The 16,494-nt window shown below is 38.4% G+C and overlaps 1 protein-coding gene across 8 annotated transcripts in view; it reads right to left on the bottom strand.

Moving 5' to 3' along the window:
• Positions 1 to 94: 94 nt before the first annotated feature.
• The window catches only part of LOC110840673 (rab11 family-interacting protein nuf), a 74,728-nt gene continuing 58,328 nt past the window's right edge, over positions 95 to 16,494 (bottom strand). For 7 of the 8 annotated variants that reach the window (XM_087356925.1, XM_087356928.1, XM_087356927.1 and 4 more), the window contains 6 exons: positions 7,111 to 7,355; positions 6,406 to 6,613; positions 5,200 to 5,371; positions 4,326 to 4,459; positions 3,316 to 3,354; positions 95 to 1,185 (listed from right to left, as the gene is read on the bottom strand). In XM_087356925.1, the coding sequence (XP_087213051.1) occupies positions 1,066 to 1,185; positions 3,316 to 3,354; positions 4,326 to 4,459; positions 5,200 to 5,371; positions 6,406 to 6,613; positions 7,111 to 7,355 (918 nt within the window). In that variant the 3' untranslated portion in view covers positions 95 to 1,065. The remainder of the gene's footprint in view (positions 1,186 to 3,315; positions 3,355 to 4,325; positions 4,460 to 5,199; positions 5,372 to 6,405; positions 6,614 to 7,110; positions 7,356 to 16,494) is intronic. The other variant, XM_087356926.1, reaches the window with a different exon arrangement.

Genomic DNA, 16,494 nt, shown 5'->3' on the forward strand with positions numbered 1-16,494 from the left:
GAGAGAGAGAAAGGAAAGGTCCTTATCAGGGCCCCTCAAGGACCCCAACAGAGAGATCACGAGACACAGGGAAATGAGAATAAAAGTCCTCCTATTATTAAGCCACAGATGTGTTTAATATTTAATTATTTTCTGCAGACATGTTTGATTTGAGGTTCCCACAGCAGTGCACCTGTTAGTGTTGGTCTTCTGGATTGTAATGTTATGTAGACTTGAAGATAGATGCAACTTTTCAGAAAAACATACTGTCTCCATCTTTGCTGTAAAGATGGAGACAGCATGTTTCTCTAATATGGTGGTATCTACCTGTAACTTCACAAGGCATTACAACCCAGAAGACGAACACTTACATTTATGTAGACATATATAAACTTCTTTGAATGAGGTTATGGTATAATGGTAATGAGTGTATTTGTTGCTGAGTAAGGAAATATAATTCCATTGTGTAATTCCTTACATGTGATATGTCAGTTACATTTCATAATGTTTAACAACAAATTTTAAATAGCAAAACTATTAATAACTTCTTCATTTGCTGAGCAGTGTAGATCTTGGGAACCTTTTCATTATCAGTCACTTGGATGGATTTATCACTAATTATCTTCATTTCATACAAACACATATGACACCACATATTTCTGCAGTATTTAGCATCTTGCATACTTTAAATCGACATAAAAATATAAAATTTTCTGTACAGATTAATAAAGAGCTTAAAATTTCTTAAATGTTTCATCACAGTACATTTCCTCAGCATGGCAGGAGTCCAATTAATTGAAAGTATTAAAATACTTACTTTTGCCTGTGGCAACACTTAATAATCTCATATAAAGAGAAACAGTAATGATAAGAAAGCTCATTGGCTGTAGGAACAAAAATTACAGCAAGTTTCGCATGCAAATGCATATCTGTACTCTTGATAGAATTCACACAACTTCTCCACAGTTTCCATTAGAGTTTGTAAAACACTTGAACTACACTGAATACTTGGCACCATTAACCAACTGTCAACTTGGTAAGTGATCACCATACAAAGTTCCTGAAGTTCTCTCATCACCTTCATGTTCAATGTGTCTTCACCTCCAGAAGCTGAGGGTAATTATCGACAATATTGAGCAGAATACCATCAATATATGACCTTAACTGTGAATTAACTTCTTGTTGCTCCTTGAGAGCTGTCCTCATCTGAGAAACAATAAAAATATAGTAGTATTATATTTCCTGTCCTTTAATAACCTGATTTACCCTTCATGTACAAACTGTTGGGTAATAAGGCCATAACTTAATTTATGCATTTCCTTCTACCAGGAAATTAATTATTTTCCATCCATTCATAAACAGAGAACACATCACACATAATAAGAAACTCACAAAACTTAAACACGACAATCAAAACACATTTCGGGTTTGCTTTTGTTTCAACAATGCATTTGGTATTCAAATAACTGCAATCCAAGGTTCTTGTATGTGTACTGCCAAGTTCAAAATGGTCCGAGTATTTATTATTAGAAGAACTACTATATCTATATCTATATCTAAACACTGTTTGGATGTATCTTGTGTTTGTTGTGGACATGAACTGAAGACCACTTAATAACAATGTATGCAATTAAAACTGATTTTAATTTAAAACATTTCCATGGTGTGGTACAGTCTGTTTCTTGTAACTGCCCATCTATTCTCATCATACTTGCAATTAAGTTCAGATGGACAATTACAACTTCCAATTAATAATAAATTGTTTGCAGAGAACTATTAAAAAAACTGACACAAGTTTCCACATTTTATGGAACCTAAAGGTGTACTGCAATATCCACAAGAGCCTACCAATGAACTCTACCTTGAATAAGTTGAAACCAATCCATACATACCCTCACACCATATTATTTTATTAACCACAAACTTGTATATAGAGTCAGTTTTAACTTTTTTTGGAACAAATTTTTTATAATACTAATAAAGTTTCTGAAATCATTACACGCATAAATACAGCATATTAAAACCATTTGTTTGCAATGGAATAATACCAATAAGCATTTTTCAAACCCAAAATTTGTGACTTATTTGGAAAGTGAGCATAGAATTCCAAGAGGCTTTGAAATAAATATTATTATATATAATGAAACTATTTAACCCATTAATGGAAAACAATGGATACATCCACCATCAAAACAAGTGACTTGCACAAAATGGCACGGATGCAAACTTGTCATGCCCAGCACAAGGAATGCATCTGTTCTGAAAGCATATCACATCTGTTATTATCGTTGTTTGTTTCTGCTAGCTATTTGTATCAGATAATGTTCATGACTCACATTCCAATAGCTTAAATGTTGTATGCTAAAGCATAAAACAAACCATGCTATAAAATTAAAATAGTGTACACAATCACCAGAAGTTGGTACAACAGTCAAGTCAAATGCACTGTAATAAAAATTAGTTTACTGCATGCAAATTACTGATGAAATACTGACATGTATTTTCATAGTAAAATAAAATGGGAAAAGAATGGATGGATGGGTCAGAAGATGGTAGAATCCTAGACTCTTAACATAAAAAATCTTCTGGTATTCAGTATAATTCCTTGTTCACAGAAAAACTAATACATCTTGAGCACTGTATTTCCAGCTCCTGAAATCTTGAACACATGGTTTCAACTATTTTCTCTTTGACACACCACAGACTGTACAGCAATCCACACTCTGTTTTCTCCCTTCCTACTCTGGACACTTAAGTTCTCGAGTATCAGTGCACAAATGTTCACATTTTTATCTCCACAGGTTCAGAAATTTAATTTCATCGTAATATTTTCAACCTGCCAGATACTTTCCAGGCTTCATCATAAGGTGTCAAAAGTATGGCCTAAAAATTCTGCTTCTTGTTTGCTTCAAGTGCTAATAAGACACCATTCAAGCGACTTACTGGAGGGATGCTGGGTCAGATTCTTTGTTGCTACAGTTTACAGGATTGTTTCACCTCCTACTGTACCATTATACAAGTCCATAAACCATCAATGTAGGAGCACATTAAGAGTCAGTGAACATGCTGCTTCACCACACCAAATAAGCACATGAAACATTGGTATAAGCATTCGACCGCAGGCTACCATAAAGCATGGCACTAACCTCAAAGTGCAAGATGCAGCTGAGCATGCACAGGTAATAACAAAATCTCAATAATAAGTACATCAAGACAAACACTGGATATGCAAGAGTGGGAACAAATCACTGGTTATTTCAAGAGCACTGTTAGTAAAGCCTGTAATTCAACTCATCTTCACACACTGTAATATGAGTGTGATCTACAACAGCCTACCTTCTCTAGGGTGATTTGTTCCTGAGTATTATCCCTCAACTGTAAAAACAGAACAAAAAAAACAAAAACAAATTCAAAGTAAAAAAATTGTAGGTATAAAGCATGGACCCATTATTGTACATGATGAAAGCTGGCAGTAAATCAAGCAAACATATCAACAAAGCAACAACAATGCTTGCTAGCTTCTTTGGTTTCAGGATAAATGTAGCACATTCATTGTCTATGACAATTCATCAAAGAAAAACATCAGTGTCTGCATCAAAGTTAAAAAACAGTTTATGTCACATAATGATGTGTCATTCCCATAAAAGATAAAATACTTGACCAAAATTACTTTCTGATAACCCTTAAAAGATAATATATACTAATGTTTATTGCTAGCAGATTCTAGAAACGAGACACTTGTGTCTTTGTGATGTAAGCAACATCAACAATTGCACACTGCATGCCTCTGTGGGTCAGTGAAATGTGAACAGACTCTACAGTTTTATGCAGAAACAATAATGTGCAACTTTCAACAGTAACATGATGAAAGGAAGATAAGAGATGCTTGAAATTATTCTTTACTGTTCATTAGAATACAACCAACTTCTGTAATCCTATAAACTTCATGGAAAATGGTCGATCCTGAAAATTTCCTGGTCAAGCACATTCCACGCTTTATTCCCCAAAACGATGTCTTTCCTCGACATTTTATAACAAATTCTGTACGAGCTTTTCATTTCACAAGTAAATACCACTCATTTCATTCCATTATTCTACAGACGTACAATTCATAGAACCATTTAACCCTTTCAGAGTATTTTTCATACAAAATTGGGGAAGGGAAAAAAATCATGCAATATTAGCTTAATTTGCCATAAAGCTGATAAAACACTCCTGTGATATACAGAGGGATGCTGTATCAAGGTTTGACCAGAATTACTAAGCATTATGCTGTGGAAGGGAATTCTAAGATATCTACGTTTATGCCAAGTATCACTGTTACTCTGCAAGTGATATGCACCTACCTCCTGCGCAGACATGGCCTCTAGCTCTTCAGCTAAACTATTCCCACTGCCAACACCAGTCAGCAAGTTGCGACCTTCTTCCAAACTCCGCGTCAGCATCTGTGCCTGTAGTTCTTCATTTGTCTCTTGAAGATCTGAATTATTTACCAAAATTAGCATTACAATGGATACAAAAAACAGATTAATTAAGCAAAATGCTACTTCTAAAATTAATAGTTAATCCAAATTTGACAATAAAGGTAAAGTGATTATTAACTTTGCTGTGACCAACTGTGTACCGTAGTATTATGTTGATTAAAGATAAAGTTAGCATTATTTACAACTGTAAACACATTTTCCATCCCTTGCTGAATGTTATGAACTGTTACATGCAGTTTAATTCTAGACACAGTAGTATAAATTCTTGAAATGACAGATAAGAGCAACTCCTTACTTATAAAACATTCAGTTGGAAGACATCAAGAGTTTCACTTCTAGAACAAAAAATGGATTATGCTATTAACAAAAGGCATTTTCAGAAGCATCTTACATTTCACAAAATTTGTTGTATGGCACATATAGAGTTACAGTGAATTCTCATTCTGTTCTCTTCATCCTACTGTTACTTTATCTTAGCTATGTCCAAATATTCTCTTCAGCACCGTTCTCAAGCGTCCTCAATCTGTCTTTTCCCTCAGAAAAAGTTGTGTGTGTATACACACACACATCAAAAACTTCCATAAACTTAATGAAACTGATATTGAAATATTTTGCTTAGAAATCCTGTTACAAAATTGTTATTAATACTCCTTTTCCAGAAATTAAACAGTACTCTATGCCATCTAACTAGCCAAGGTACTGCACAAGACACATTTAACTCAACTCATTAACATACTTTTGTTTTGGTGCCGTAAACCAGTCACCTCCATCTGCAGCTCATTTAATCTTGCTGTAAGGTCATCATGAAGTTTCCCATTCAATTCTGACTGGCTTCGAGCTTCCAGATTGTGCGCTCCCCTCTGATCTGCCTTTAGTCGTTCTATTTCTGAACTTAACTCTTCGACCACCTGAAATGTTAGAAATAAATGCATAATGAGGAGGTCAGGCCTGTCTATACATCTTCATATTTTATACAGTTAACAGATTTTGATGAAATGTGGTATCATAGACCTACAAACAGTTTTTCTTCTTCTTTATTATGCTATCTCCTTTACAGGAGGTTGGCGACATATTATGAACAGGAACCTTCCATCCTTTTCTCAGACTGGGACCTGTTCATATATGTTTTTTAGGCAAGTGATACAGAAGTTGCCTTCTCCTGTGTGTATGGAGTAATTTTTGGGATGCCACGGAGAAACCGGGTAAGCCCCAGAGGAAAACAGAGTTTTTACATAAATTAAAGTTCGGTCCATATTAGTCCAATACAACATCCACCTTACACAAAACTTAAATCAAGGATCAGTTTTCTTATAACAGACTTTTGTACAGAGAATTGATAGACACAACAAAATACAAATATAAATAGAACATAAAACATACAATATCTATACGGAACATTTTTCATTACAGTGCAATTTTAAAGAGATATAAGGAAAACCTTTACTGTGCCAAGGATCAGGTTATTATATGCTGGCTTCTGACCACAGAGACTCGGGCTCATACCCAAAAAACTTCAAGTGAGATTTGTGGTGTACAAACTGGCCCTACAACAAGTTCATGTTCTTCAATTTTCCCTTGCTCACCATCATTTCACCACAGCCCCATACTTGCATAACACTATCTCAATGGTCCTGATCAAGCCGTGCATTATCAAACTCTCGGTCCTAAGTCGGGGGCCTCATTTCTGACCAAGCACTTAAGCTGGTATCAGAGTAAAATTAGTTTTTATAAGAATAATTATGTATGCCTCCCTCTCAAATTATGACTCTGCAAAATTGAATCTGTACTACTTATTAGTTTACTTGACAACATATTTATTTTGCAATAAATAGGCATCTGCTGGAATGAGGAATTCAATATCACAAATAACATGTTTGAAAATCATGTGTATTGCAGCATTTCTGTTATTTCCTGAAGGGCACTTCTCAGCACACTTGCCAACCTGTGCATTTGCTATCCTCTCATCCTTTGCTCTCCGCTCCACATCCCGCAGCGTCTGCAGTTCTTCTCTCAAGGCTGCCAATATCACTGCTTCCTCTCCTCTTTGCTCTTCAGATGCCTGTTTCTCTGCTCGTAGCCGTTCAACTTGTGAGCGAAGCCTCGTAGATTCTTCTCGTAGGCTTGCTCCTTCTAATTCCAATGTCTGTAACCTACAAGTTCATGATGATTCAAATTTTGTCCTTCCTGATTTGGCCGTGTAAACCCCAGTGGATTCCGGTTAATTGGGACACATCGGGACCGGAACACTTTGGCCCAATTAAGCGGCTGCCCCAATTATGAGAAGTTCCATGTAAAGAGTTAAAAAGGTTCGTTCTTTAAGATGTCACAAATAAACGGCTGCCCCGATTAACCGATGGCCCAATTAACCAGGATCTACCGCATATGTATCACCTTCTTTAATAATCAGTACTTCTGCCTTTTTCTCACGGAGCTGCATTGTGTCTTAATATAAGAGGTGAATTTCTAAGTATTATTTAGTTGAGCTTTGGGTTCAAAGGACTAATCAGCCTAACAACTCACGTTCTTAACAAAATTATAAACCCCAATTGTGTAATTTTGTTACGTCAACTTTTACAGGTACAAACTTCATTCTGAAGTACACCCTCAGAGTGAGACGCCGAGCATGTCATTACACCGTGTGACTTACCTAATGTTGCAGTTCTCTATTTGCAGCTGCTTCTCCCTCTCTATCCGCACCACCAGTTCTCGATGCCTCTTCTGCTCCTCCTGAAGACGTTCCTCAGCTCGGAGCTCAGATTCTCGCAGTTGTTCTTCCAACATGTGAACTCGAGCCTGAAGAGCCGCGCTGTCCTGTTTGGCACGAGTATAGCGATCGTCAGTGTTGTTCTGATTGTCTGCCAGCACACTGACTTGTTGCTGAAGCATCTGAACCTGGAACAAGAAGGTAAGTCACCCAGTGGACTTGATTTATCTGGCTTAGTACAGAGTCTGATGGCAAACTTTCATAAACATGATAACTGACCTTTGCTTTCCTTTTGAATTTATTAAACTTACCCCTTCATATTAAACTTTTAACAAGTTACAACAGGATATCATATCTTGGATACGACGTACTTCTGGAAGGAAATACATTTAATCGAGGAAAGTGTCAAAACGGAATCAGTGCCATGAATAACAGTTTTCTGTTAATGTATAATTTGAATACTAAGAAGCAACAAATTATAAGCTGTTATGAGATTTAAAGTTCTCACAGCAGTTTCGATCCCAAAGCTGGTCTTCTGAGTAGCAAAACTGTGTGGACTTGTGGGGAAATATCAATGTTTTCTTAAACATACTGTCTCCACTTTCAGGGCTGACAGGATTTTTATCCAAAACGTTGGTATCAGACTTAAAAGTTAGCCACATGATTTGGTCATAGTTGAGTATCTTGGGGATATGGATTTTTGAATCACGAAATTAAAAGAATGGAGATGTGCAAAATCACACATTTCCTTTTCTTATTCCTTTACACAGTATATGTCCTTTTCTAATGTTTCCTCATTTCTTACTTTCTTCTGTCATCTGCATTAAGAAGTGGATCAACAAAATAGAATCCTTGAAACATGTCATCCCACACTTTTTTGTTTTTGTTTTCTACTTATTACATACTTCCATCAAGTTCTTTTACTTAATACAGCTCAGTCTCGGTTGTCCTGTGAGTCTCTACTAATTCCATTGGTCTTCTAGGTATTCCATTTATATCCAACTCAATAACCAATTTTTATCTCAAATTTTTTCAAGTATCTGTAACTCCAAATTCCTCGCTGCATTTTACCATACACTCTCATGTCTTTATTCACATCTGCCAGACGTGAGTGAATGTGAAATGAACATCCGAGACGAATACTGATCAATGCAGCTTGAACGCACACCCTGCATACAGCGACAGGAAGTGCATGACTCACTGACAATTACCACCGGCCTAGCTGCAACATCCTCACAGCAGTTACGTCACTGGCACTGACGTAAAATAACGACATTCACGAGTTAAAAGATAACCAAGACAGAAATTAAGAAGAACCTGTTCATTCACCCTTCGGTCAAACGTTCCTTGAAACATACCATTTTGCTTATGACACGGTGGCGAACACGCTGATAATGTTCTTCTGGGTTATGACGCCATGCAGCAGTCTTCCAGGAGGTTATCAACGTTACCGTTTTCAGGGTTCACACTTTGCCTGCTTTTAGACTTGCCGTCCACCAGCTCGCGCACGAGCGTATTTTTGTAACAATGCTATCAAACGTCACTGTCATAATGTTCTGTAGGACCCGACACACACAGACGGACAGACAGAGAGACGTGGACGGGCTCATAAAATGTTCTTCGTTCAAAATAAATAGTAGTAACACCTAGAAAGATAGTCTATGGAATACAGTTTTAAATTCAATAAAGAATTCTAAATTGCAACGAACGCATTTTAAAAACCTAACTAAAGGAAACTTTTCACTGTGGTTGTGGTTTGTTTAACGACGCTGTCAATAGCACCAGCCTATACAGCGTAGAGTAACAGGGTGATTAATGAATAATGATACGTGAAGAATGCGAAAGAGAGCGGCCGTGGCCAATTTTAGAACAGGCCTACAATTCCGGAATTTTCGTGGATGAACAGAGCAAAATTACTAAATGCCGGTTTCCGGGCCGAGATTTGAGCCATGGCCTCTCGAATGCCAAACTGGAGTGCTAACTACTCGACTAGGATGTTCGATAACTCCATTCTTCTACTGTCACAGCGAATGACCACCTCAAACATGGCCCCATGAAGACATTCATTCTCACTGCCTTGTGAATTTTCTCAGTCCTTGCAACTGTCTTTTACCACAGCATAAAGTAGTTCCAGTAATCACACCGTTATCCTACGAATACATCACACAAATTTCCAGCTTTTATCAACGGAAGGCGATTATACATACGTGCACAATAGAATCATAAATTGCCATGGGTACAAATTGGCAGCATTTCTTTCCGTAAGGCAATTTATGCCAGGCCACATATCAAATATGCCAAAATAAATATTTTGCAATGCGTGTGTATTTTTCATAACGACACTCAGTCGAAAGTAAATACAAATATCTGAACATCCACCACTACATTATCCTAATTTGGTCCAGTGTCTTTCATGATCCCGAACTAAAATTCTCATTCAAGCCTGGATACGAGGCAGAACGTTCCTCCGAAGGACTGGTATCTGCCTAGAAGTCCACACGGCGTTACAATCCAGAAGCCAAACATGGACATCTTCCCGGCCGTGAAAATTTCTAATATCATACCGCGTTGCAAGTTTCTTATTTTGAATTACCTCATGACATTCATAGTAAAATAATAACAGCACTGAAATGACTCTCAGAAAATTAAAACACTGTTGGTACTCATACATAGCAGAATGCGTGTATTAAGTCAGAAAGCTATCAACCACATTCGCCTAACCTCTGAGACTGAAATGCATACAGAGCTGTGTTCACAGAATGTTCGCTTCTCTCCCCTGCTTCGTATGCTCTTCTCAAAGTGTGAAATCCGAAAAAAGGAAACGAGTTATCATCATGATTCCTGTCTTCTCAACGTTTTCGACGGGCACCACTGAGGAAAAAAACTGTAAAGGTTTAGGTAAAGGTAACAAACACCAAGAAGGCGTACACGAGTGAACGTAAAGCTCCATACACACAGTCTTAAATCTGGCACTAGACAGCTGTGAGTCAGCTGCAAGCTCCGGTCGGTTCTCCCCCGCGGAAGCAGCCGCCCCTGTACCCAGAGGCGTAGAAGCCGATCTTGACGTAAGTAAATAAAGTAGACGCAGCGACGGAAATAAAAATGTTGTCCCTCCTGCAAATCAAACCATTGTACGCAATAAGTGTTTAATTATCAGTGTTAAGACATCGGAGGTGTTGGAATTCCAGGCGAAGGCACTGCGCAAACAAGCATGTTCAGCAAGTTCTAATCGTTTGCCTCGTGAATACATGCGAGACTCCTTCCTTATCTAATGCGATGATGTTTGGCTGGGAGCGGTTTGACACACCTTTCATAACTTGATTACTTCCTTTTTGAGAGCGAAAAAATTGTAATCAAAATATTTCCCTGTCAAGCGCCTTCCGGATTCGAAAACTGGATTGAATTGTAAACAGTCCCTCACAAATATTTGACTTGCACTCGTATGAAGTTGATGGGAAGTGTGTTCCATCTACGGAACCACTCAAAGAATTTCGATGAAATTTTATACTGAAGTTCTATACTAAAAATGTGTTCAACAAACTTCATCTCGGTTCGTAAACGTCCACAACAACTCCTATTTACAATAAGCTAAATTCGAATTTGGAATAGATTCGTCACTCAAGACCTGGGACCAATAGTGGGCAAATACATACTTTATTAAAACTGAGAACACGAAAATAAAATTTAACATTGCTGCTATAATTTCACTTCGTACGATTCCGAAATACGAATATTTAAAGACAAAAAATGTGGGTTAGTCCGCCGGGTGATAGCGATTACATTTATTTCATGATTCCATCTCCAGCCAGATGACCATTAAGGTGATGATTATGATGAATAAGATGATGATGATACGTATGATATGCTGCTGCTGTGTCATGTAGTAAAACATTGATTTTATATCCCCCCTCTTTCGGTTGTCTGGCGGCGCACTGTAAGCCAGACCATATTTAACAGAAATCAGTTGTATAAGTTGGGAAATTAAACAGGTTAACTAACAGATAAAAAGACACCATCTTCCATTACGTGTTCGTATTACTCACTTCCAAAAAAACACATAAACAAAGTGCAAGGTACTCCGACCAGCCAGAATCTGGATACGAAATTAAGTAATGGATAAGCTGAAATTACATCAACTTCACAATGACACTGCACATTGTAAGTCCACAAGAGGGTGTTCCGCACCGACAGGAGGTCTACCGGTTCATTGTGCTTTCTATTTGGTGCTCAATTAACCATGAATTTCTTTTATTATTTAATTTATTCCTGGCAACCAACAAAGAAAGGAAAGAGCACAAAGCAAAGGAGAGACAATGACAGTTCGGTCTCACAAGTGCGATGCTGTAATTGCAATTAGCCTTGGACGTTAACTGGACCAGATAAAAGGAAAGGAAAATAGTGGCACGATTAGAGCATCCTATACTGAAGAGCCCAACACAGATAGTATTATCTGCTTCGTAACCTCTTGTGGAATGTTTATACATCATCTTTCTCTCCTCGCTTCGTCATTCTGTTCTGCTTTCCTCCTTCCTTCTCCACTACTTTATTTCTTCCTCTCTAGATATTTATGTGTTACTGTCATTCCTCCTTCCCTTCTTTAATAAGCCCTTTCTTTTCTATCCCCCCCCCGGCCCCTCCCATTTTAAATGTTCAATAAGAGGACATTTTAACTTAAACCCCTTCAAGATTTTTTTTCCCTCGAGATATACTTCACTAAAAACTGAAAGAGGAGTTTAACAATAACAGCAGACAAATTTTTGTACTCCTTTGCCATCCTGGACGTTTTATTTTTACAAAACTTGACGCACGCAAGTCCTTTACGTTGAACACGATTCATTACGACACACAAACAGCGACGTATCTTCGCTACGCTCGCAAGTTCTCTGCGATTTCATTGTGCATTTGACACATTCCTGCAGTGAGCGTAGTTCAGCGTCCACAAACGCCTGCAACTTCCGTAATCAAACAACTTCTGTTCACATCTTCGCCTTTTATCTGTTTACCTTAACACTATCATCCTCCCACCCAAACGTCAGTCTAATAAAAGGCATCTCTCTCCCAGGTTTTGAAATCACAATGTTACGCGCAATCCCAGGTTGTGCCATGCGTGTAGAACTGCAGTAATCTCATCCGTCAAGATAAAAGTTTAGAAATGGGTCTGAGAGGCAGCCTCATGCTCCGGCCGCTTTACCCTTGGTAGTCATTTGAAAGAGGGCTGGGTTAGTCCTGGAGCCGGGTATATTAAACTGTTTTAATCTGTAGGTTACGGTAGGATACAGAAGGTGAAAAGTTCTGAAGTGATGGTACAAGGCATTTCCCAAATTTAATGTGTTCTCATTTTCATCTATCATTTTATGTACTAGTCTTCCCTTGCTTGAACTCAGCCTCACTCTCAAACGAATTTATCAGCGGACCTTGTCATGAATTATGGTTAAGGAACACGAGTATATAACTCATTGTCTTTGCGTTTATTTCTAGACCAGCGTGACTACAGACTTCCAAAAAAATCCACTCTCCTTCGTGGAATTATGATTTTACCCCACAGGCCTACACTAACAGCATTAACTTATAGAAACTAGTAGCTAGTTTTTATTCCATGAAGTTATAAATCTCTCTGATTCTCTCCAGGCCTCTCACAATCTGTGCTTTTCATACACAGCAGAGACAACAAACTGTAATCCATACGAACACAAACCGAGAAGTCGGCGAAAATTAATGCGTGTAGTCCCTTTCAAACGTGTTTACTATTTTAATTTATTCCGCCGACAACTTGTATTAACATTTCTTGCGTGAAGCATGCAATGAGTTTACACCATTTTGGGAATCGGAATTCCATGACAGGTTAGGCTAGATTGCTTTCGCATTGTCTGTCCTGGGTCTGTAAGCACAGACAATAGGAATTTCGCAAGCAATTTTGTGGTAGATCAGGACATGTGGATGGATGCTAACGACTCAGTGTGCTGTAAAGTTGTGCCTAAAATAACTTATCAAATGCAAAGTTCTGACTCACTTGTTCCGTAAGATCTTCACACCAAAAATGGGCTTCTGTCTTCTTAGCTCCGTTACTGCCAAGTCTCAGCGGAGGTATTATGTGAACAGGTCCTTCTCCTCCACCACCACCACGAACACAGACCCCGCCGTCCCCTAAACCATCGCCACCGTAACCCCCACCTACGAATTCGAATTGTCCTTCCCAAAGATCCAACGCAAGCTCTTGTTCAATCGCTGCTTCGTCTTCATCCTCCGCACTCATCCTCGGTCGTACCAAAACACTACTGCGCTACTGCACCCATTTAACAGGCGGTTCTATATACGATTCACAATCTTCGCTACTACGTCACTGCATCACTTCCGCCCACTTCGCCTGAACACAGACTCGACGGATCTTCCTTCACTTCGATGACAACGCCGCCTTGCTACTTAAGACTGCATGTGTCCTTCGCACACACGACTGGGTGACACTCGCATCACAGCGCTGGTTAGCAAACACAATTAGCAGTTTCTGTGTCACAAAACTCAGGACATACTGCAGAAACAGCTGACGGTATTTTGGCTCAATTACACAAATCCAAGCTGCAGCTTCGTTCTCTGTGCAGTCATGTTCCTCTGCACTTGTGTTCAGACGTACCCAGTTCGAATCTCGGCCAGTTAAATGTATCCTGAGATTTTTACGTGGGTTTTTCAGGTTTTCTGGGAGATGCGGATGGAATACTACTTTGGAACAGGTCACGATAATCGCCACCCAAATCCGAACCTACTCAAAATCATAAACAATTTAGCACCTGATTCAAAGCTATATAACAAACACAGTTGAAACAGCGTTATTAAGTAACCTAAAAATCAATATCCGTGTAGCAAACTTGCAACAAACTTCCCAGGATGTTCATAAATTTTGCCACAAACGACCAAGAATTTTATCAAGACGCAATTATTGTCCATATGAATCACCATTAATAAGTTTGAAACACGAAATATTCTATACCTGATTTGTTATAAAATACTTTTTCTATCAAACTCACTTCTTACTGCTGCTTTGAACATCAACTACGATCATAAATCTGACCGCGTAAAAAAATCATAAAAAAGACGTTTCTGAACACAGTCTGTTCAGCATCGAGCCCTCGTGCTTCTGTAATCACAATATTAAATTTCTGTTGAACATTTTCTACTAAACCGTCTCGGCATTTCTCATCTGTTCAATATCAAACATATTTATCGCTGGAAACCAGACAAGAGGCATCTAGGTGTTAAGTTCTCTGATTCTAGATTTACAACTGCTACACTCCTATCTGCTTTGGTTCGCACTTTTCCTACGGAACTACCCTCATATTCCTCCTTTACGCGATCTCACATATCAATGTCACTTAATAAAGCAGCATGGGAACTCAGAAGGGAAGTTTTTAAACGACAATTTCCCTATTACTCAACCACCCTCCGCGTTGCTGAGATCTCACTCGAATGAACCCCGTTCGCGCCAGGAACAGGCGCAACGATGGTTACTTGGCGTTTTATTTGCTCTCTCCCGGGTCGCCGCGGAGCTATTTGTAGAGATGAAATAAACTCACAAAGTTAAAAAACTTCCTAGTCCGCCGCCACATCGCGACCCATTGGCGCCTTCACTATCCGCTCATTATTACGTCTTTCACTTGGAATGAACCATTTTACACACGTTTACAAGATAAAATTTCTGTCTCTACCGTGAATCGAACCCCAGTTGTCCAGCCAGTCCAGGAACACTCACGTGCCATATTTCTGACTGAGTTACCCCGGATCAATCCAAGGGCCAAGTTTTATTTGGAAGTTTAAACTATCTTACTGAGCACTATGCCATGAAGTTCTGAAACAATCAGCAACTCTGCATTTTGTCCAGAGTATATTTATGGGTTTCCTATAATTACCAGAATAAAAAAAAATCCTTAAAAATTAATTCCCGATTAATCTCTGATATGGATGTCCGTTGTGTTTTCTTTGCGGTAGGGACTGAATATTTAAATATTATTTCGACGAGCTTCGGCTTCGTAATGGTTAATACAGACGTAAAAGTGACATCAGTAGACACAAAAGTTACTTCAAATTATATTTTCTATCTGTTTTGAATATTTAAATATATACGGCACATATAAATGAGTAAGGTATGTTTGTTACGCGTGTATGATACACCAACTGCTTTCATTTCAGTACCAAATCTTCTATGACGTTTAATCTTCTGATATGAGCTGGGATGGATGAAGACAGTGAAAGTGTCTGGCTACGAGTTACATGACAGTACGTCCGTACCCAAAGAGCTTCCTAGGTACTGGGTACTGGGAGTGAAGCTGTCGAAGAGTGTAGTTGTCTGGGGTCGAGGTTAAGAATGTGTAAAACCTAAAGCAGGTGGTACATATACTTAACACTGACTTTTAAAGGGTTACGCGGCAACTTGGCAAAGCTGTAACAAGTTAACAGCGACGTATTTACCGTGCGAAAAGTAAATATTTAAAATAAAATATTTGATATGTAAACACGACTGAATTGCTGCTTCAAACTACTGGGGTTGCCCAGTAGGAACTAAAGCAAGAAGTATGATCCTTGAAGTTTTGTGTATTGCACTGTCAAAAGCTGAAGAACAAATTTTCTTCCTGCAAATAGGCTACTTGTCTAGCAGAATTTTTGTGCATTGTCGTTGACGTTCAGTTTTTACCAGAAGAAACCATTGAAAAAGTTGTTATTCCATTAAATTAGTTTACGAAAATTTGTTGACATTACATCTCTGGTTGAAATCGGCCTTGAATAATAAACAATTTTCAAAAACAAAATTACATGCGTTAAGACACGCATCTTAAGCGTAGTTCACTAAATATTTATCGGAGCGAAAAAAAATCAAACAAAATATGCAGAGAAAACTTAAACACTCTTTTGATTTCCTATGTATTTTGAGATAGCAAGTGAAAGAGTGCCGAGTCTTATCAAAATCTATTCTGAAGGTCTTTGCTTGTCGTCACCGCCTGCTTCACGCTGTTTCTCGGAGCTTCAAAAGTCTGCATTCACGAAATTAAAATTTACAGGCAGTAACAGCAAACATGCCAGCATTTCCACTTCTTAAAATGAACGTTTTAAAACTCGGACACGAATTTTTTCCGGGCAAATGCGACTGACACCGGAGAATCAATAAAAACCTCAAGAAGCCATATGCCAAGTGAGCGACTGTTCACAATCACAAACAAACCGTCACTGTGTCTGCTGTGTTGATGGCTTGGCAGCTGGAAGTTACGACACACTCAGCTGTTATACTTAGGAGGGGTTTGTATGTAGACTTATCTGATGATTCAACCAACAGATTTTGTGAAA

Source organism: Zootermopsis nevadensis, unplaced genomic scaffold (assembly GCF_977971745.1).
Source record: "Zootermopsis nevadensis isolate Lab colony 2312 unplaced genomic scaffold, Znev_1.0 Znev_ptg000028l, whole genome shotgun sequence".
Lineage (NCBI taxonomy): Eukaryota > Metazoa > Arthropoda > Insecta > Blattodea > Termopsidae > Zootermopsis > Zootermopsis nevadensis.